At 35.5% G+C, this 22,099-nt stretch overlaps 1 protein-coding gene across 3 annotated transcripts in view; it reads right to left on the bottom strand.

Moving 5' to 3' along the window:
• The window catches only part of ATRNL1 (attractin like 1), a 433,903-nt gene that overhangs the window by 258,499 nt on the left and 153,305 nt on the right, over nt 1-22,099 (bottom strand). For all 3 annotated transcript variants that reach the window (XM_014872547.2, XM_088169374.1, XM_088169375.1), the window contains exon 21: nt 17,788-17,840. In XM_014872547.2, the coding sequence (XP_014728033.2) occupies nt 17,788-17,840 (53 nt within the window). The remainder of the gene's footprint in view (nt 1-17,787; nt 17,841-22,099) is intronic.

The raw sequence follows: 22,099 nt of genomic DNA, 5'->3' as shown, positions 1-22,099 counted from the left end.
AGATGCATGAAGCAGCATTGACAAGCCTGGAAAAGATATTATTGATCTGCTTATAAGATATGGAAAATTATCAATTAAATATGTCACAGTCTTCTTCTAAGACCAGACTGTGTGCTCTCAGAGATGAAGAGTGTCAGCCAAAAAACCAACAGTCGTACACAGATAATATCCCATCCTAAAATAACACAGGGAATAGACATAGGACTCTTGTCACCCAGTCATGAATGAACAGCTCTTTTGCATACGAGTTAAAAAAAACCACAGACATTTACTTTTAAAACAATGTGACTTTTTTTTTTCCCTGGGGTTTGGTGGTGGTGTTATTGTTTAGTTTGTTCTTGGTTTTTGAAATTTATGTTTTACTTGTTAAAAGCCAACAAAGTATGAACTGATTTTTCAAGAAATTCAGGAAAAGTCCTTACACTTAGAAGTTAAACTACACAGTACCACATAAATTTACCATCTGTAACAAATGAGAATATTAATTCCACTTTTTCTTATTGCATTCTTACAATACAGTTGACAGTAAATTGTGAAAACAAGAGTTAGTCACGTGCATAGTCTTTTGTACCCAAAATATTCCAAAGTCTTTTGTTGTGTTATTAATTACTCTGTCAATGGTTGATCAGTTTGATCCTTCATTAATAGCAGCAAAGTTCAACAGGAAATCCACCACATTATCTCCTCTGTAGCACTCAAAAGCCTTGAACAATACAGCTTCAAGAGCAGCTCGGAGAGCCAACACAAGAACTCGCCCTGGGATTCTTCAGAGTAGCCAAAAGATCTCTAAATTACACCAGCTCCACAGAGACCTGCCACAGGACAATTCATTAAATCTTCACCTTGGCCACGGCCTGGGTGCTCTAAAGCAGAAACACTCATCTCTTCAGAGACAATTCTAATTCAGGGAAGGTACCCAAGGTGCATGACTTGAATGAAGCAGACAGCAGTGCCTAAGTGGCACTTATGTGATTCAACAGCACAAATGAACTCAGGTGCAAATGAAAGAACTGACACTGAGGAAACATTCGTCCCATCCTTCTGAGGACTGCAGAAGTTTGCTGAAGAAATTGCATACGTTGGAGAAAGGTTCACAAAACTTCCAGGAAGATTTGTCTGGACCTATTCTTAAGGTGAAGATTCCAAACCTCTGAAAGTCTCTAACGTTAGATTAGTAGAACTAATTTAAGAAGAAATCCAGAGTAGAAATTAAAGGGATTGTAAAGAATACTCTACCCATTGTACCCTGCTGCTGTCTCACTATCCTTTCTCACTCTCTCCATCTGTTTCATTCTGTAACTTAGGAGACTCTTCCCCCACATGTATTCAGCAGCCCCCAGGGAAAATATCACCTCTCTCTCCTCCAGAAAGCTCCACCTTCTGCAGACTGAAGCAGACAGAACAGCTTTCCTTCCTACTGCCAAACCTCTTCCTGAATATAATATATGCCAATGCATCATAAGTGCACATTATGCACCAAACATAAACTAAGCAGTTACACAGTACATCACACCATATTTCCCAATTCATAGTGCCATTCAAACTAGAGAGCTTAGCCCCAAAAGCAGTATAAAATTTAAACTAATAGTCAGTTCTAAGACTGTGACCTGTTCTGAATAACTAAATGTGTAACTAACCAAATATATAATAACTAAATGTAGAAATAGCTATTTAAAGTACATTCACTATATCCTGTTGATTTATACTGTTGTGTATATTTACAATCAGGAATTTGCAGAAGCCTAAGATTCTACTCCACGTGGGTTTGTTTCTACTTTAAACCTTTATGAAGCCACAATAAGTAATTTTACCCTTTACATAAACAAATGAGACATTTTGTGTTTCTGTTTACCAAGACAGAGACACAACAAATCTGCTCAAGCAGGTGACTCAAGCAGCAGCCAGATAGAATTTAAAGAGCCATATTCTAGCCTATAATCCATAAACTCCCTGAACCTTTATGTCTAAGTTCTGTAAGAAAAGTTTCTGAGGACCTAGAAACCTCTCCACAAACTCAGAGTCCACAGCTCAGATCTGAATTCCCCAACACAAAACACAGTTTTTGAAATCCACAAGCTGGGTATTTTTGAGTCAAGAGTCATCCCAGAACAGTCTATTATCTGTTTCCAGGCATTTTGTTTCACTTTATCTTAGAAATCATTGATTAAAGTAGAAAAAAACTGTTGGGAGACAGGACCACAACACCATCCTGACATCGTCAATGGTCAAATATTACAAAGACTTATGGTTATTGAGTTTTTTTCACATCTCTATTTTGATTTTTTCAAAACCCTAGACTCCTTTCACAGTCAAAAGGAGTCATTAAAATCAATTCAAAATGCCAGTAATGAGCATGTGTGAGAACATAACAATAATTAGGGGAAGAAAGATGTTTAATGAAATGAGGAAAATAAATTTCAAAGTAGTTCTTTAACCCTAGTATTGCTGTTAATTTTCAAGAAACCCCTCTGTTTCATTTCGAAAGGTCAATGCCTTCTGATAAGGATAATATGGTTTAATATGAAAGCTTTAGACCCATATCCAAAAAGGAACAGACCAATTGCCATACTCAAACTTTTGTATTGGAAGAAAACTCTGATTTTTAAAATGACAGAATATTCCCAAAAGAACAAAGGCCAGACAGAAGTTCTTCAGTATTTCTAAAGCGCCTCTACAACTCTGTGAGAATATTTAATTACAATGGTAATTACTTTTTAAAAAGTTAATTAAATTGAATATGTTTAGTATAAATTAGTGACAAATTTATATATAAAAAGGTATGTTACAGGGGAGTATTAAGACTGTAAAATGAACCTCTACAAATCAAGGGTGCCTGTAAATTATTTTTGGGTGAGTGCTCCCTTAATGGGCAGCTATTCAACACTTTGTTCCACGTCCAGTACTCAGTGTTGGGCCCATGCCTCATTTACTACGTGCTACACAAGCCCTTTTCTAAAGATGGAATTAATTTCTAATGTGGCTTTCTATAGTATTCATCACTATAATTTTCTAAGTTCTTCACAAAAAGTTAATGAATTTGTTACAACATTAGTGAAGATGAGAAGGCATTATGAGTGCCATTTTATAGGACAGGAAATGAAATAGACACCAAGGACAAAGCCATCTATTAAAAACGAGCAGCCAATTTGAAATACCTAGACTTTGATTTTTCATAATACTTCGAATTATATAACACTACATATGAACATTGCTATTTGGCAGCTCCTTCCATCGTTCACTGTAATTCTTTCCACTTTTACAATGAAACAGGAAAGGAACACACATTCAACTTTCCATTACATTATCACTGATTCGTTCCCTACAAATTAATTCATTGCATTGTGGAGTGAAAGTTCCTTGAGAACTGCTATATAGCAATATTATTAAAAACTGTGCAATTGTGCTCTAATACAGAAGCAAATAAAAAAATCGTTGTGACAGCAACCTTCATTCTTCCACCATCCTGCACCCACTGCCTATGCAGCATATTTCAATAAAGGGGATTTATTAAGGAATTTAATAATCACGCAGGAGTAAATTCTAGAGAACCACTATACTTCTGAGCTTTTACCTTTGAACAAATCATTCCAAGAGAGCATCTCAGTTCACTGCATCTCTCAGCAAGAGGGAAGAATGAACCTGGGTTCCCAAAGAGAGAGCAAGAACATTTGTAATTGGACACATGCATGGCTTTTCTAACTTTGGTCACTGGCCATTCTCCATGGTTCTTCTTACACAGTTTCTTAACACACATTTTTAAAGCTGAACAAAATGGCAAAACAATTTCATACACATACAGAATTTCTGTGAAATGTCTATTCATTTTAGCTCCAAAATTTTAAGTTTAGCAAAAGGTTTAAGCCAAAACTGCTGCAATGTATATCAGTCAGATTTCCAAAGAGAGCATGGAACTAGACCCACCCACCCACAACATAGTCTCATTCTCAGCTACAACCTAATTATCCCATTTTATAAGGTGAAGATCACATGATCTTTACTCAATCAATGACTAAAGTGGAGTTTTTCACATTTTTTTCTGATAACTGGTAACTTCTATTTTGTGAATAAACCCCTCAAAAATCTAATGCTGTTCTATTTTTACTTCTTGAAATCACTTAAAGTTGTAAGAACCTCCATCATGATTGCAATTTCAGACTCGTCACAGTCTTCCCACACTTTCCTATTTAAGGATCTGTCTATTCATGCTGATTCTAAAATTCATACTCTCACCTCTTCATTGCACAGGCAGTTTGTCTCTCTCCTCCTCTTTCTAGTGATTGGGCTCTATTTCCAGCAAGACTTTGTTGAGAACAGAACTATTCATATTCCTCTCTATCAGTACAAATGCTGCTTTTGAAACCAAGTACCATTATCAAATGCTATAAATCATATTCATTGTGACCAAATGAAATTCTCCTTGTATTACATCAAAGTTGGGGGTTACCACCAGACCTATTTTCAGTCAGGATAATTATTCTGAACTTTCAGAGCAGCTGCCTGATTCATTCCTCTGTCATCTGTATCTAGCAGTCATCCACTGCCTCACTGTCATTGTTATATTGAATATGTTGGTGTCTGACATTACTTGTCCATTGTGATAAAACAGAAAGTCATTTACTGTGAAGTCTTTACTAAAAACTTGCATTTTATTATATGTAATCAGAGCGCAATGAGCTTCAAAATACCCCAGCACTTGCTATTTATATGCCTTTTTCCATTTCAAGAAAGAGCATGTAACAATGAATCTCACGTAAGTTCAAAGTCTCTAAAAGCATACAGCAATGGAAAGTCATTGGTTTTTTTACTGCACTTTAGAAAAAATGTACTGAGATAAAAAGCCTACAAAAAGACAGAGGGATTAGTGTTATAATCAGCAAATTGGGTAACTAAGTTTTATTTTAAATAGAAATCTTTTATCTTATTAAATTCTCAGCTGCTATTTGAAAAGGTCTAATAAGTTGTCAGTTTTGATCCCAAGGGAAGGCCACAAAAATGTGACCTGTATTAGAATTTTATTCAGCTAAATTTTGCTAATTGTCTCAACCCACTCTGTATTGACTAAAACTTTCAGTGGATGACAGAAACACACCGTGTTCAGAAGGGTAACTCTTGATTTTCTTTGGTGAAAATAGAAAGACCTACAAGGTTAATTAAATCTGAACACATAAGTTTTACAAGGCTAGTTAGGTGAGATGTATCTCACCATAACTGTCACAGAAGTAAAATCTAAGTATGAAAATGTTATGGTAAACAAGGCTGGACTTGTGGGGGAGATCTAAAAACTGAGGCACAGATAGAGTTACCTGAGGATTTTTAATATGCAATCTCAAGGTGATTCTCCTAAAGTTTTTAAACCGTAGACCACAGCCAAATATCATTATTTTTCCTAGATATTTCATTAAACTCTTTACTGAAGATGCTGTAACAACTGATGGATTTACTGTGAACCCTTTTCCAGCTCTGCTCAGGACCATGGTCTATAAACAAAGTGTGGAAAGCAATGGCTTAGGAATTATGAGAAAAAGATTAGCAAAAGAAGCAGGAGCAAAGAGTGCACCAATCAGCAGGTATCTAAACATCAGTTGTAGGAAAAGGTCTTGATGTCTCCAATGATGGAACGTTTCAGAACTCACAGCACAATCTTGTCAAGAGTGTTACTACTTGACAGCAAGGAGTACTCAATAAATGTACTTCTGTTTGGTCACACGGGATAGCCTTTGTAATCCCTAAACTCATAGTATTCATAAAGTGATAGAAGAGTGGGAAAAAATTGCAAATAAAAAGCAGAGAAAAAAATTTCATTAAAATTATTATGGAAGAAATTCAAATTTCTCTCTCCATGAATTTCTTTTTCATACTGACCTAAATGCATCACCACCTTTGTAACACTCATATTAATATTACAACTCTAACCAGCAGTAATTTTCAATATACGAGCATCAATACTCACTAACCTGATTCTAATTTATTGCTTTCATTATATAGTCTCTACACACTGAAGAGATCTCTGATCTGCTTGTTCTGACAATAGAAGTGGCACATCTAAGAAACAACAATGTTAAATTATTGTTTGACTTCATGTATTATTGCCAAGAGGGATGTTTCTTGTCTAGGAAAGTAGTAAATGAAAGCAGTCAGATTTTCATAATATTTTAAATCTTGCTCTCATAACTTTCAGTTTATTGTATAATCCCTAAAAATTGACTGTGTATCCTTTTAGATATAATTTTTTGAAAAGCTTCTATTTATACATGGATCAATGCTGAAAATATGGGCATGGCAGAAGTAAGAATGTGATTTTTAAATTTGTTTATGCTTTTATACAGGTATATGCTCAAGCTTTGCTATAAACTGGGAACAGTTAGAAGTTAATCAGATAATAACTTCTATCTCTTTATTAACAGAGCTTTTATCCTACTTCTCAAATAACCATAGATCTTAGTAAAAAAAGAAGCAACCTCTTGTTACTCAGGCCTTCCAAGGAGACAGAACCCAAACTTTATAAATTGTCCACATACACAAATAAATAGGTGTTCCTGCAATATCTCAACATTTTCAAAATTCTCTTCCTTCCCTTTTCTCATTATTTAGCTGAACTTTGCTTAAGAAACCCTAAATCCACAACCCAAATGTTGCAGAATACGTTGATTGACTCCACATGACTTGTACAAGCTGCACAATGTAACCTGAAGTTGAGATGTTTCCACTTTGCTGTATTCTCTTCTGCTTCTCAAGCCATGTTAAATTGTTAGTTCTGAGAAGTAAAATCTCTCACAGCAAATAAATCCAGAGCAGGAAAACTGCATTTCATACAGGACAGAAATTACGTCATGTACCTCACGGAGCAGCGTCCTCTGCTTTAAAGTCACAAATTGTAACAGGTACTTGTACTGTAATAAATATAATATGCTACATCTCCATGCAGTAGAAACACTACTGCATTACAACTTTGAAAAGAAGAACACAAGCATTTTTTTCCTTTAAAACACCATTACGTATTTTTAGAGTAAAATCTGTTGATTTCAATAATAACATTCTCACTCAATAATAACATTGCTTATGCTAAGAACTGAGTGCCAATTCAGCAAAAATTGACAGAATATTAAAATTATAAACACTCACAAATGAAATTACATTTCTGTAATATTGCCTAATCCATTTTACACAGCTTTTAAAACCGATACGAGGAAATATCCCAAACCTAGTATGGAATAAAATACAGAGTGAAAAGCTCCAGAAAAAAATAAACATTCCCCCACTTGCTACAAATTTTGATTTGTAGGACTGGCAGTCAGGTACATAAAATAATAAACAGTTTGGTTAAAATAAGCAAATTGAAATAACAGAGGAAGGAAAAATGAGCCCCAAAGGTTGTTTTCCTCAACCCCAGTGCAGTCACCCATCCTTCAGAGGAGATTTACTTATTGCCTCAGAGAGGAAACATTGGCCACCAGGGCAGGGCTTACTGACTCCTTTCTGGAAGTGACTTGGAAAACTCAATTTCCACCTGAAACAGCTGCCAGACACTATAAGAAAAATTATATTTTCCTAGTGTTATTTTTTTCTATAAACCAGGAACTAAATACAGCTGTGCTTTCATTTTCATGACTTTTTTTTTTTAATTTGGCCATGGAAAGAAATGACTGTGAACCAAAATGTGCAAATAGAATAAATCTCTTCTTTTATTATTTAGGTTTGGTTGGGGTTTTTTCAAATTATTAGCTTAATACAGACCAATTGAGACATACTCATTGACAGATATCAAGCACAAACTTTTTGACACAGATTCTCTGAAAACTGAATTTGCAAGTAAAAAGGAACGGCAAACTGTAGCAAATACTGACAGTCTGTTTGTTTTTGGTATTTGAAAAGCAATGATTGTTCAAATCATCTACAACTGACCTTCACAGACCAGAGACTGTGGTAGGCAATCCTTGCCAACAGACATGAAGTGACACATTTGCATGATGTAGTCATACACTGCCTTCCTTAGAATGTTTCCATTTTTCTCTTTCCACCATTTATTCTGTTTTTCATTCTAGCAATGACCTCTCCATGTTCTCTTTCATCAGGCATTCCCAGCATTAGGAAAGGCTCTAACACTAAAATCTGTCTGGCCACATTTTCAAAAACACTTACAGAGGCAGCACGTATTTCTGCTCAACAAAAGTAGAAATCTAAAATTCTCATATCATTGATGAAAAAAAAAAGTGATATTGTTGCCCTTTAAAGACTTTTCTTCTCACATTTTGCATAGCTTGTCATTTTTATAAAATTATTCTGATGGCCATGGCATTTCCTTAAGGGGCTAACACAGTAAAGTACATTTATTTCCCCATAACATAAAAAGACAAATCAGATATATATATATTACTTCTTTACCAGTGTATCTTCATACTCTTTGACAGATACATTTTTCAACTTTCCCTTAATGTCTAGTTTGCTATTATATCTATTTTGTAGTGTACACTGCTGCTTTTTGACCTCACACAGTTTGCTCTTCCATTTCATGTCAGCATTACCCTTTATATCAAGTGACTTCCAAATTACACTTTGCTGTCAATGAGTTATATTTCTGGAACATATTTTAAAATAATATTCACAATTCAAGCTAAGAAAAAGGGACAATAAATTAGTATCAAGGACTCACAGGCTACTTTGCAATATGCTAAAATGGAGCTGAGTTATCAAATCAGGAAGTTGAATTTGACAATGTCCACATTTAACCTAGTTTATGTTTTCCTTAAGTTTATATAATCCAAGGTTTTATCACCTTCTTGAGACAGAAATGACCCCCAATTTACTTAAATGATCCTGCAAGAGTCTCTCAAATACTCTGTAAGGTCTTCACAGCACTAATTCTAAAGCTGAAGACATCCCTGGCTACTCTCTGGACTTTACAGACATGTGTGCCAGGATTAGGTGGTTCAGGACCCACACCTGAACAGTGGAACTCACATTTGCATTAATGGAAGAGCTCAGCTATCCTCCAGTGCTCCATGTTTGCCAGCAGAGAAAAACATCCCAGGAATAATGACATAGAATAATAATGCACTGGTTTGACCAAGAACTGCCAAAGGAATCAACATAAAATTTCCCATGTATCACAAGTCATTTATTGAAGTCAGGGTGTGTTTTCTTCTTTTTTCAACTGGTTCAAGATTTTGCTATAGAACTTCCCTTGAAGTCCCACTGATCAAGAATTCTCTTTTCCCTGGGAAGTCAGCATGGGAAGCAATGCAACTGCAAAAGCACCACAGGTGTTTTCCCTTGGCTGTCAGAAGGTAAAGCCAAGGGACTCTGAGGGATCCTTTCCTCTGGCATTTATTTCTTACAGCTCCAGTCTCAGGGAGCTCCAAGGCCTGCCAGGTGTCTGAGGAGTGACAGCTCCAGTCCCCTGGGAAATGTTCAGGAATCACACACAGCACATTGAATATACAGAAGAAGGGTTCAAAAGGATTCCCTGTGAACCCAAGCTCAATATATCGACTAAATCAAATATTGTGTATTTGTAGATACTGGCACTGCTTTCCTTTGCCTTTAAAACACTGCTTCACACATGGGCTAAAGGCCCCTGCAAAGCAAAGGATGTCTTCTGAATGAGGTCTCACCCACTCTTCCCTCATCAAGTTCCATAAATACTCATATCTTATACTAATAGCTATTTTGCTGTAATTCTATATATGACATTGCAATAAAAATACTATAAACATAATACAAAAAATAATGATGGCACCTGTGGGATAGTCCTCTAATCCAGACTTTTATCTGCACGCAATATAACGTATGTTTTTTCTTCTTTTTAACAGTTAAAAAGTTAGTTTCACCAGTGTTAGTTTATCCTATTTCTTTGAGACAGGGTAGCATACCTAAATGGATAATCACTAAATTGACTTTGTCTGCTTCGACAAAAGATATTAAATAGTAACTGTAAGAGGATATCAGTTGGTAAATTCACTAATATATAATCAGAAGCTACCAGAGAAAGCAAACAATCTTCATTTCAAAAATAACCTAAGGCTTGTTAAGCAAAGAAAATCCACAATATTAAAAAAAAATTACAAAAATATGAAATAAATGCATACATGGAAAAATTCTCCAATTCAAAGTAAAAGCAGAAAATGATTGGCAGCAAATATGTTTCTTTAGCCTGCCCAACAAAGCTGCAAGCCAACCTAGCATTTGGCAAATGAGTACACAGAGCCTGGGGTGAGATCATAATACTTTATTAGGAGCTTCAGATCCTTGGTGTGGTTATTGTTTTAATTCTCTGGAAGGCGACAGTTGGTTTGTGCAGTTATTTTAGCTCAGGGCAAAGACTGTGTTTGTCTGTTGCTCTTTATAAGTTCTGAGTTGGTAGGTTTGCTGAGGCTAATCTTTTCTCAAACCATCCTAGAACTATCTGATTTAAACTGTAATCTGTTACACTGGACTCTTTAAAAACCAAGAAGCTTTAATTTTTAATTTTTTTTTTATAAGGCCATATATTCAAAGGATCATGTCAGTCATTACTAATACTGTATTTATAAATAATACAGATTTCTTTTAGTCTGTATCAAAGTCAATCAGTGTTAGATATAATTGGTGGAACTCATTATTTTAAGTCAAGCATGACAGTTTTACAATTACAATATGTATTTAGTTTAAATTAATGTTGTCCCAAAAGGAAACATGAATTGTTCAAATCAGCAGCGAAGCTGGTGGCTGCTGGTATACACATCTCTCAACTCAGCTAAAGCAAACACCTTTTCAAGAGCTAAAATTTATTGTTTATGCCCTTTAAGTTTCAACATAATTTTTAAATATCTGGAAAATCCCTGCTAACAGTTTTACTTATAGTGCTACTTGCTATTTATCTTCTAAAACACTCTCCTTGGAATGTTCTTGAGTTTAATTTTTCTCTCAGTATAACAAGTCTGCCACCTAGTGCTTTATGGTACCTCTAGTACACGTTTTGCCTGACAATTATTTATTACAATTTTATTGATAAAAGAAGTCATGCCCTGATCCCTGAATGCATCAACATGCATGTTTCTAGTATTTAAAGAGATTTAACAATTTTAATTCTCATTTTTATTAAATTATAACATTGGTAACATAATAAATGTTACTAAAAAATTGGCTTATATTAGAACTTTGACTATGAAAAAACCCAGAAAAGAAAGAAAAAAATACATTCCAATAATAAGGAAAACAGGTGGGATGAACTATCAGACCATGTCAATAGGTCTAATAAGCCTAAACTGCATTTTGACAACATAAATAAGGGTGCATTATCCTATCCTTTTGCTCTGAGACAATAGTGAGCTGATATTTCTAAAAATTCATTGGAAGTTGCCATAAATTTTCTACATTTAATAATTTAACCATCTTTCTAGTTACTACTACTACTGAAGAAAAAATAAAAGAGTCAAGATGAACAAAGTTCTTAGTCAAAAGACTAGATATGAAAAAGTAATTAGATTTCTTAATTTTTAGCAAGTAAGACAAATTTTAAATAAAGCAGATAAAAGAAGTAACTGCTTGAGGGTTTTTTTCCAAGCATCACATACAATGCATAACAATATGGCTTAAAAGCTTTAAATTAAAATACAAATTTACTATAAGAAATTGTATGGAGAATAGGTAAGGAGTAGCACTTTACTTTTCCCTTTTTGAAATCCTGGTGTGTCAGCAGTCGTGGGGCTAATACAGCTTCAGGACTGGACTAGAATCCTTACGAGGCTCTTCAGCCAGAAGCAAAATTTGCTTTTTTGTCCCCAGCTCCCTGCACAGGCACTAGATATTATCTTGAGAGTTTTTACTGAATGTACATTTCATAGTTTCTCACCAATTTTGCACATGAAAGTATCATTCTTCATCTTTGTGAGCTGCTGACATACTGAGGGAATTGCTTATTGCTATCCTGTCTGTATTTGTACCAAGGAAAGAAGCAACAGTCATAAGCTATAATGATTTTATGGCTCAGAGTTTAGAATGGCAGAGCAAAGCCATAAACCAATTATTCAGGTCAATCCCAAAAAAGTCATTGCAAAATGTTTAGTAGATCACATATTTTTTTCCTGTGGTTTGCTTTAAGGAGAAAAGAAGCAGCTAATAAAATATAGCCATTAAGAACTAAAAAAAAAAAATTAAAAAATAAATAAAAATAAACAAACCAACAAAACAACTGTGACTACTCTTTTCCTGCTAGTAATAACTTTGGGACTTTTTATATATAAACGAAACTTTGCAAAGGGTTCTCTGGCTATTTCCTCCCTGTATGTCCAGGAGACTGAGTAGAAAACTGAGAGGTGCCAGTCAATGTGTACACCTGACCCCTCGGACCCCCAAGGCTTCTGCAGATGGGCCCTCCACCTTCCTTCCTTGCATGTTTCATCACAAGAAGAACAGTTGAGAGTGGCTGGTCAGTCTCGATGTGAAGCCATCCACAAATGATGTTTCATAAAACACTAAGGCAAGAGAAAAATTATGAAGAGCTCTGGAAGGAAATATCTAGAGAACAGTTAAAATAAAATCTGTACATTCTTTCAACCTTTTTATATACAGATATTTAGGTCTCGTCTTTTTTAAAGGCTATAAATCCAACAAATATCTGGATCAGGGGCATATGATCAATAAATAGGTTTTAATTCCTCAAAAAGCTGCAAGTCATTCAGTCCCTCCCTGGTTTAATTCTCTTCACAAGTGACCCATCCCTCGTGACCTCTTAAGTTTTGGGTTCTCTAATCCTTCTCAAAGGTCAGGTTCTAATCTCTAAAAGCAGATCTGCTCTGCAGCATGGGAAACTCTACAGTGTTACAATGTAAAAATATATATCTATATACATACATATATAACAGAAAAGGCAAGCTTCACCTGATTTTTCTTTGCATTCACAGATAGTCACAGGCCCACAAAACTGTCTGTCCAGCCAAAAGATGAGCACTAAATTAATTAAAATTGTTCAGTTATTGCAGTTTTATTACATTGTGACTACATTCTGGCTCTGCATTGCTGAGGAAATGCTCTGGAATGCCTGAAAGCTTCCCTACTCCAAAGTGTGCTGCCCTGTAACTCACTATTGCTGCCTGTTTTAAAACAACAACCAGTCTGCAAGAGCAAATGGAAAAACTATTTGTTCCCTCTCTTCACTGTCAATGGTGGTACCCAGAAATAACCCAAAATTGCTTCTAAACAGTTTTTTTAAAGCATAAAAGGAAATAAAAAAAATAAGTAATGTAAATCCATGTGCATTTTTTCAACTTCATTGTCTTAGCTAGGAATTTTCTTAGTGGACAAACAGGCAAATCTTGAGTGTACAGCTCATGAAAATTCTAACTATATGCAGGCAAACAATGTGATTTACACTTGCAGGACTGATTTGTTGTAAGCTTTTATGCTTCTGCATGTAGCAGTATTAGAATCAGTTGTATTTCTTGTTTGATATGTTGCATTGGAATTCAAAATAATGTACATAAGCCAGACATTTTGGAAAGTTTTTGACCTTAGAAATATGACTATCTAAGAGAGGTTTATGGTGGAAAGTATCACATCCTCTCAAAACAAGTGATTGTTAGCATGCCTATAATTCAGACCTTGTATGTAACACATCATGAATTGTAAATTTAAACTTTCATTTTCTCTGGAACACTGGATTAACCACTTCTCCATTTATGATTTAAAGCTTTGTGTCTGTACACAACCCAAGTGAAGATCACAGAAGTGGCATTTGTCCCAGTGATTCCTCCCAATCTGTCTAAAACCATCTGGTTTTCCTGCGTGTTCCCTTGCACCCAGGAGCTCTTCTTCTGACAGCAATGTATTCCTAATGCTGATGTGTGAAGAACTAATGCAGCCATTTGGATGCACACTTTGCTATCGAGGTGTCACTGCCATCCATCACGCTGGCCCAGACACCACAGAGCAAAAACAACAGCCAATACAAATGCATCATGACAAAATGTTGTATTTATGGTTTGTGTACATGCATAAGTCAGCTGCACAACCATCTCTGGCCTCCACTCAGGATTCATTTCTATGGATTGAATCAGCTTCCGATCATTCATGGCAAGATTGGCTCCCAACAGAAAGGCCCAGGGACACAGAGCCTCCCTACCAGAAATACAGAGACAATCCACAAGCAGACCTGGCCTCAGCTAACAAGGGTATTTATATGGGCAAACAAAACTGTAGCTTCTAAAATCACAAAGCTTTCTCTTGCATTAATATTGTTTTTATTTTGTATAAGAAATCTTTCTTAAGGTCTCCTCTGATATTCCTAAACAATGGCACACTGAACATTTTAGCTTAAGAAATCCTCTCATGAAGGATTTCTAAGCAGCAAATTGTTAGCTGTAAAGAGAGAATTACCACTGTATGTCCATTTGCTATACTCTTCCCCTGGCATTCATGCTCAGCCATTCCTGACAACAGGGTGCTAGAATAGATACATCATCATGCAGCTGCTCACACATTCTTATACATTCAGTACTTTTTAAATTTCTGTATCTATGAGGCTTGTTCTCATTCTCTTGCTGTCAAAGAAATTGTGCTTTTTCAATAACACAATTCAATCACAAAGAATGATATTAAAATAATTTTTAAAAGGCCATGTACAATGATTTTCACAAAATCTAGATAATACACTTGTGCATGCTCCATTATACATTTCTTACTCTATTAAGTTTTCATAATTTAAAGCAGAAAAACTACTCTTATCCAGTGCTGCCATGTTTGGAAATGCTATATGAGAATGAAATCTGATGTTTACCACACTGTTCCTCTAGGATCCTCTGATCTCCAGGATTTGATGGCTTTGCTGCTCTCTCTGTTTATCCTTTTGGCATAGTATCTGTACTTAGATTAAGTCCCTGCAATGTTTCAGCATGTTACCTCCGATATAAATCTCATTCTTTTCAATCATGCCAGACCCATCCATAATCTTCCTGTGTTTTTATCTGTACTCAGATCACTTTTTCAATCACAACAACATCCATGTACAGCATTAAAATTCTGTTTATTCTCCTACATCACTATGAAAGGAAACAAATAATGAAGATACTAAAACAACCTGTGCTCTCCCAATGGCAAACTCTGTCTTCATTTACCCTTTTAAAGAGCCCATTGATGTCAATACAGTGCCTGCACCAACACCAGACTGCTCCTCCTTCCTTGGATTGAGGATGGCAATGACAGGCAAGGGGGAGCAGAGCACTAGGCAAGAACTAGGTAAGATGGGCAGAGAGCTGGAGGAGATGAAACCAGTTGAGCTTTCAGGGCAGTGAACATTCACAGTACCCCAAGCTGCAGAAAGTTCCTCTAAGGCAACAAGCATTCCTCAATCCACATCCTGCTGCTAAGGAGAAATTGAGGTCATCCAGTACCACACAAAAGTTACCCAGACACAAGAGATTAAATCCCAAAGTTTTGCTTAGAAGAGCATTCCAATTTAGAGCAGTATTTACACAAGTGAGAAAAAGGGCAAAATTTAAATGCTTAAAAATGGTCATTTTGAAGATGGCTAAACTCAAGCATGTGACTAAATGTTTTCCTGAAGAAGATCCTAACCATACAGCAAATTATCTGCATTCACTGCAATAGAAACAGATGTGCCTAGAATTTTTATTTCTCACACTCTTATGCTGCTCATAAATACAAACAATTTATTTCCCCCCCTCTTGAGCAATAATATTCATGTATTGTAAAAAATACACTTCAAGGAAAAGTAAATTGAGATTTTAAGCATCTAAAGAGAAAGTTTCTTAATAAGAAGTGAAATAAAGCACAGAAAAAATACCATCCAAATGCCTGTCTTGTACAAAACTGAAACATGGTATGGCCATATTTTAGAACAGAGATAACAAATTGGAGTATCTCTTCATGATTACATATATATATATATATATTTAATACATGATTTAGCAGGAAATGGACTGTGCTGATAAGAAACTGTCATTGAAATCTTAGATCAGTCAGTTATCCACAAATTAACTGATTATTTCCCATTATGATGCATCATCCACCAAATACAAGAAATATGGAATTCTATTATTATTATCAGTGCAGTCTCCCTATGACTACAATAAAATAACTCTGATAATTGTTTATATAGGATACTTTGAATGGCTGGAAGTATTAAAAGAAAATTTATCATTTCAAAACAACAAGATCTTTAAAATATTTTGAAATCTGACAGAAGACAAATAACAGTAGTGAGTTAAAGGTGAAAGGGCATCTTGAATATAGTACAATTTGTCTCCAACATGATTTATAGACCCAGCCTGAAACATGATAGCAAAAAAATAAGGTTTTTCATGGAGGTGCCTGAGGTCTACAAATCTCATTACTGTCGTTTCTTTTCAATCTCTTAAATTTAATAACATTTATTTTTAAAGGACAAAACAAACGTTGACACACATATCCAAAATAGCTTATATATAATTGCTTCAAAGTATGAACTTCTCATGTATTCACTCTAAACTTAAAAAAATTATTTATTTGATTATTATATAGATACAAAAAAATTATTCTTCTAGATACTGATATTGTGGTTTTAAAGTTAGATGCTTTTCTTATGCAAAAAAACAACAAATAGAATTCAATTTATTGATCAAGAGTATCTTTAAGACAGTTTCAGGGAGTATTTTCAACTTGGTCTACATAAAATTTATGTTCCAGCTCAAAGTATTACATTCGAACTTATGTTGTTTGAGAAAAAAAAAAATTAAAAAAACCCACACCAATGTTCTTTAATAGCTGGCTGGAGGGATAAATGTTTTAGGCCTAGAGATATGGCAACATCTGTAATATAGTATGTAATTTACTATTTTGTTCTGTAAAACATACCTTGCAGATGCAAAGCATTTAAGGTAAGAAAGACAGATTAGCAAAGAAAATAAACATTCCTTTATTAGGTAAATTATGCCTTAAAGACACTCTAAAATAAAGCTTTTGTGTATGTTGTCAAATGAAATGCTAAGAAATAAGGCCAAAAATCAGAAGACAGGTTATAAGTATGTTCAGACATCTGTCTTTATGTATAAATTCAAGTTTGAAGTAGGGATGATGTTAGAAACAACAGACAAATGGATCCAATCATCTGACACAGAGCAGGTACGAGCAAAAGTCACAAAAGTTAAAACAGTCTTCTCCAACATCCCATCTGTTTTTATGATGATTAAAATTACTATTGAACTTGATATTGGCATAGTAAAATTGGCACAGCTCACTAAGGGATTTCTGCACATGGGTAATAAGCATTCTCATCCCTTCAGGTCCTTCATTAAGACTATCAAAACTGCAATGCTTCAGAGCAAATTTGCCAGAGGCACCTTTTCTACAGCATTAAGAACATGGAGACAACACATAGCCTCCTTTTATGATACTGTGGAGAACAGATGTGTCTCATGTCTCTGGGAGGCAGACTGGCTAAACCACTCACAATGTCCCAGGGAATAGTGCTGTTTATACTATTTGCATTTCTCCACCACAGATTCTGTCTTTAAAGCACTGACACAATTAATATTCCTTTCATTCACATATAATGACATACAGAGAATCACCCCGGGGCTTGGTCAGTCCCTCTAAGCTAGATGTAAGCAATCAACCTTTAATAGACTTCAATTTGTGTTCTTGTGGACAAAGTAAGAGAAGACCAGTGGGGCACTTTATTTTTTTAGTCAAAATATCAATGTGCTCGATTTTGGAAAATCGTCAGGAACTTATTCTGTTTTTCCAAGGAAATGAAATTATCATATAATATATAATCAACATTTCAGTATGTAGCATTAAAAATACAATACTCACAGTAGCATGTTCCCCTAAGTGGATTTCCAAGATACCTATTTTCAGAGTCACAGCTGCAGGGGAAAAAGACAAAACCAAACACTGCCATTAAACACAGTACAGCTTTAATAAAAACGCAGCTAGAATATTTATTCAAGTTGCATGACTTTCAGTACTAGCAACATAAATATATGCAAATAAGAAGTATTTAATACAGTTCTTAATGAGGGTGTGCTACTTTCTGGAGACACCTCTCTGTCATATAAGAAACCCAGAGTGACCAGGCCCATGAATAAAGAACTTGAGTCACCTGCCTCAAGTTGGTGCCTGCTGTAGGACTCGGGGCAGGAATTCTGCAGGAATTCTGGTCTCTCTGCACTTTAATGAGCAAAGGAGAGCCAGGCAGCCACACCAAGCCCTGCATCTCCTTATCCCTGTCTCCTCAGTCTGATTCCCTCTCTGGTTTTGATTTGGCACAGCAGCACCTCAGCTACTTAACTCCCATGAACTTCAGAGGCAATTGCTCCTCTTCACTGACCACCCAGGGCACCAGGTGAAATTCAAGCTGAATATGATGTACTGATGCTGCTGACAAGATGTGTACATGCTGAGGGCTGGAGAAATAGCTTTCTTATTGATAAGGTATACAGCTATTTTCAGAGACATGAAATATCCTACAGAAATTCAGTTATATAACATTTCTCTAAAAAAGCCAAATATCTTAATAGAAAGTGATTAATCTGCTTTAGGTGTCCTTGGCTATTTCATGGAAGTCTCCAGCAAGATTACAGTTTTCTCTTAAACATACAGAAAAATTCACAAAACAAAGAGAAAGCTAATCACTGCCTATTAAATTCCATATAAATATTTTCCCAGAGGTAATCTGAATAATTTACTATCTTGCACTATCTTTTCATTACTTTATTTTAACAAACTTAATTTGGAAGGAGATGTTTTTGCTGTTATTTTATTTGTGATTGGTAATAAAAACACATTCTAACTTGGATGTCATATCATTTAACAAGTTTTAGACTTTAAAATATTTTGATGTTTGTATTTCTGCTGGTTTCCTCAATAGTTTCTAACTGGTGATTCCTAACATACTCATTTTTATTATAAAATAAGCAGAGAATCTCCTTGATTCTTTGTTGCAATACTATAAGGAAAATAATCAGCAGTAGCAATATAATGCAAAAGTAGAAAAAAGATGATCTGAACTCTGCCCTTGGGCACTCCTGATCCCACATTAGCATGAGAACTCTTTGCAGGGTCAACTATACAGAAATCCAACACTTATTTAAATATAATAACTTAAACAACTGATCTCCAAGAAAATAATCCCCCCATGCTTGAAGTCTAACTGCACAACACAATTTGTGGTCTTGTTCACAAAGACACTCTGGCCCTACAGTCCTCTCCACAGAATTTAGAAGACAGTCTGATCCTGAAGTAATTCTCCTGCATGCACTCAGAAAAGAGAAAATCTCTCAAGTAACAACATTGGTCTGCCTGACACAGCTTTTTTCTAAACATCACAAAACACTAACAACATTCTATAAAAACAGCTTGCTACTGAAACAATAAAAGATATATTCATGTCTGAAAGGGCCTTTAGGTTTGGAATTCTGAAGGAGAGCTAAGGGAAAGGGACTATTTTTAAATCAAGGGTTTAAAAGAATTCCCTTTTCCTGTATGTAAGATTGCCACATAAATGAGACTTCATAATGTAACAAATGATAATAACATGATAGAGGTTATTGTATGAGGACTATTTTTTCTCTTGAATTATTTCAAATACAAAGTAGATTACATGTAGGCAGTATTTAGAATACACTGCAGTTTTATACCTGAAGGAAAAAAAATATACAAAATAACTGTATTTAGAGTCTGAGGATGAAGGTAAGAAACTTCCCCTTCTGCTCACTGTTAATGGCACTGTGTGTGACATGGAAGAGCAATATCCAACTCCCAACAACAGTAACTTTTCCAGATTCCTCTCTGAACTCTTGCCCAGTCACAGGCACTCACCTGTCGTGCTTTGACCCTGAGAATAAAGGTTTGGGATTGTTTTTTTTTTCAATCTTGAAAATCTTAATGAAAAAAGACAGCTGTTTCCATACAGCTGCCCTTCTCCATTCAGCTGCCCTTCTAATAAGATGCAATCATCTCCTGTGGATCAATAAGTGCCAGAACCCAGGGATTTCCAGCATCATATATACCTTCCTTGCACTTTTATTTCTATTTATATCACAGATAAAAACCAAACATGAATACATGAAATAAAAATATCTATAAAGTCCATCTAATATAACACAGGCTTCACAACTTACAAGAACATACAAAAGAATGGTTAATACAAAAATTACTAGGTTCTAAAAATTTTGCAACATGCAAGTATTCATAAGTATTCATTCAAATCCAAGTAATTATCAATTCCCTGATAATTACAGAAGTGACCTTCAAATATCTTGAAAAGAAAATAGGAATGCAATTTTACAGCTGTTTCAGTTGTTTCAGCATTATGTGCAATGGAAAGATAAAATATGCACAATAAAAAAGAGAATAGTGAATTACACCACAGCAAAGCATTTTGATGTTTTCTCATATTACACTTTCTGTGGTGGGAGTCTCGTGGGAGTACTGAAGGAGGGAGTGATTTTGGGCAGGACAGAGCCCGTGCCAGCCCTGGTGGGTGTTATCCCAGAGACATCCCAGCCTGTCAGGAGCAGACACACTGCCCTGCCTGGGCACAGGATAAAAGGCACCGTGGGATGTGAGGGAGGAGGAACCTCTCAATGGACAGCACCTGTACAGTACAGAGGGAAATTCAGATTCATCCAATGCTGCAGGCACATGGGAACCCCAGTCACTGAAGGGGCATGAGATTTACCTGTTATCTGGGGGAGTTTTATGCCCTCTCATTAAAACAGCTGTTTTATAACACCATTTGTTCCCAGGCTTTTCATGCAGAACACTTCCATAATGCATATCAGGAATAACATGAGGCAGAGTTTTTACTAGTTAGGGAAGCCTGTTTTAATATAAATGGAAGATACTACTTAAACACTTGGTTTTCAGTGGAGGAAAAGAAATGAAACTAATAGGATTAAGAATACATCTGAAATTATTCACACGAGCGTGTATGCTGGGTTTCGATTAAATTTCATTTTGTCTTTTAATCCTCTCCTGTTTTATTAGCATACATATTGCTCTGCATTAGTCTCTGATTATGGTTCCAAGTACAAAATTTCCTATTTGCTGAATTGTTTCCTTATGAGCTTTACTCATTGTAGTAATTTTTGTACCTTTTCCAAAAGCCAGCACACATTGGACCATATGTGAAGCATAATATATGCCTCATATCTGAGAAATGGAAGCTACACTCATTATTTTATGTGCCATAGGGCCATGATCATTTGCTTTAAGTGGTCATAATGAATGAGCAGTTCCATTCTGGCAGGACTCCAAAGACACAGCTCCCATTTACAAGGACAAATGGAGGAAGGTTCCTATTAGGTTACATACAAGTTCTATGGTTTGTTCCAATTCAAAAGTATTCAATTCATCAAGCTCACTGACCTTTGGATGGCCTGCCATTAGCACTTATTTCCCAACTTCTCCCTCAATTATCCTTTCAAAACTGAACCATTTTCTTTCACTTTCTTTTTATCACCCTGGATTTTCTGGAAGTTCAAAATAGAAGTTATTGACAAATGCATTTAAAAAATAATTGCTCTCATGTTTCTGACCAAGATAATTTCTCACTTTCTCTTTAAATACAATAAACCTATGCAAATGAGTACATATTTACAGTAAGACTGCCAGATTTGGGGGTCTTTTTTAATAAATGAAAGGCCTCTTTGTAAAACAGAGTTTACAAACAACCTTTTGTTGATGCTTGTGTATGTTCTTGTGCTCTGTACCTTGCAGGCTTAAGAAAGCAAAGGAACTGACAGCAGGGGAATATATATATTTACATGCCTAATTTCATTGTTCTTACTGGTATGTCCCTTAAGGAAGGGAACGCCCTCAAGCTTGTCATCTGAGGAAAACTGTCAATGTAACACACCAACCTAGATCAACAGCTTTCTAGACAAGTGATTTGATCACGTGGAAACCTTCCTATAACAGTTCATTTAACCTTTCATGTTAAAGGCATAAGTTTCTGCAGCTCTGCTGCTGCCACTAATTGTTAAATCTTTCAATTAAAAGTGAAGCAAAAAAAGAGGAACAGGGGAATACCAACCTAAGTACAGCTGGGCTTTCCTTTAGCTGAATTTGCTTTTAATACCAAATTCTCAGGGAAGGCCACTCTAATAGACCATATTATTTT

The sequence above is a fragment of the Sturnus vulgaris genome, chromosome 8 (genome assembly GCF_052056855.1).
Source record: "Sturnus vulgaris isolate bStuVul1 chromosome 8, bStuVul1.hap1, whole genome shotgun sequence".
Lineage (NCBI taxonomy): Eukaryota > Metazoa > Chordata > Aves > Passeriformes > Sturnidae > Sturnus > Sturnus vulgaris.
The sequence above is the reverse complement of the archived record's forward strand: the minus strand, read 5'-3'. Positions and strand labels throughout refer to the sequence as shown.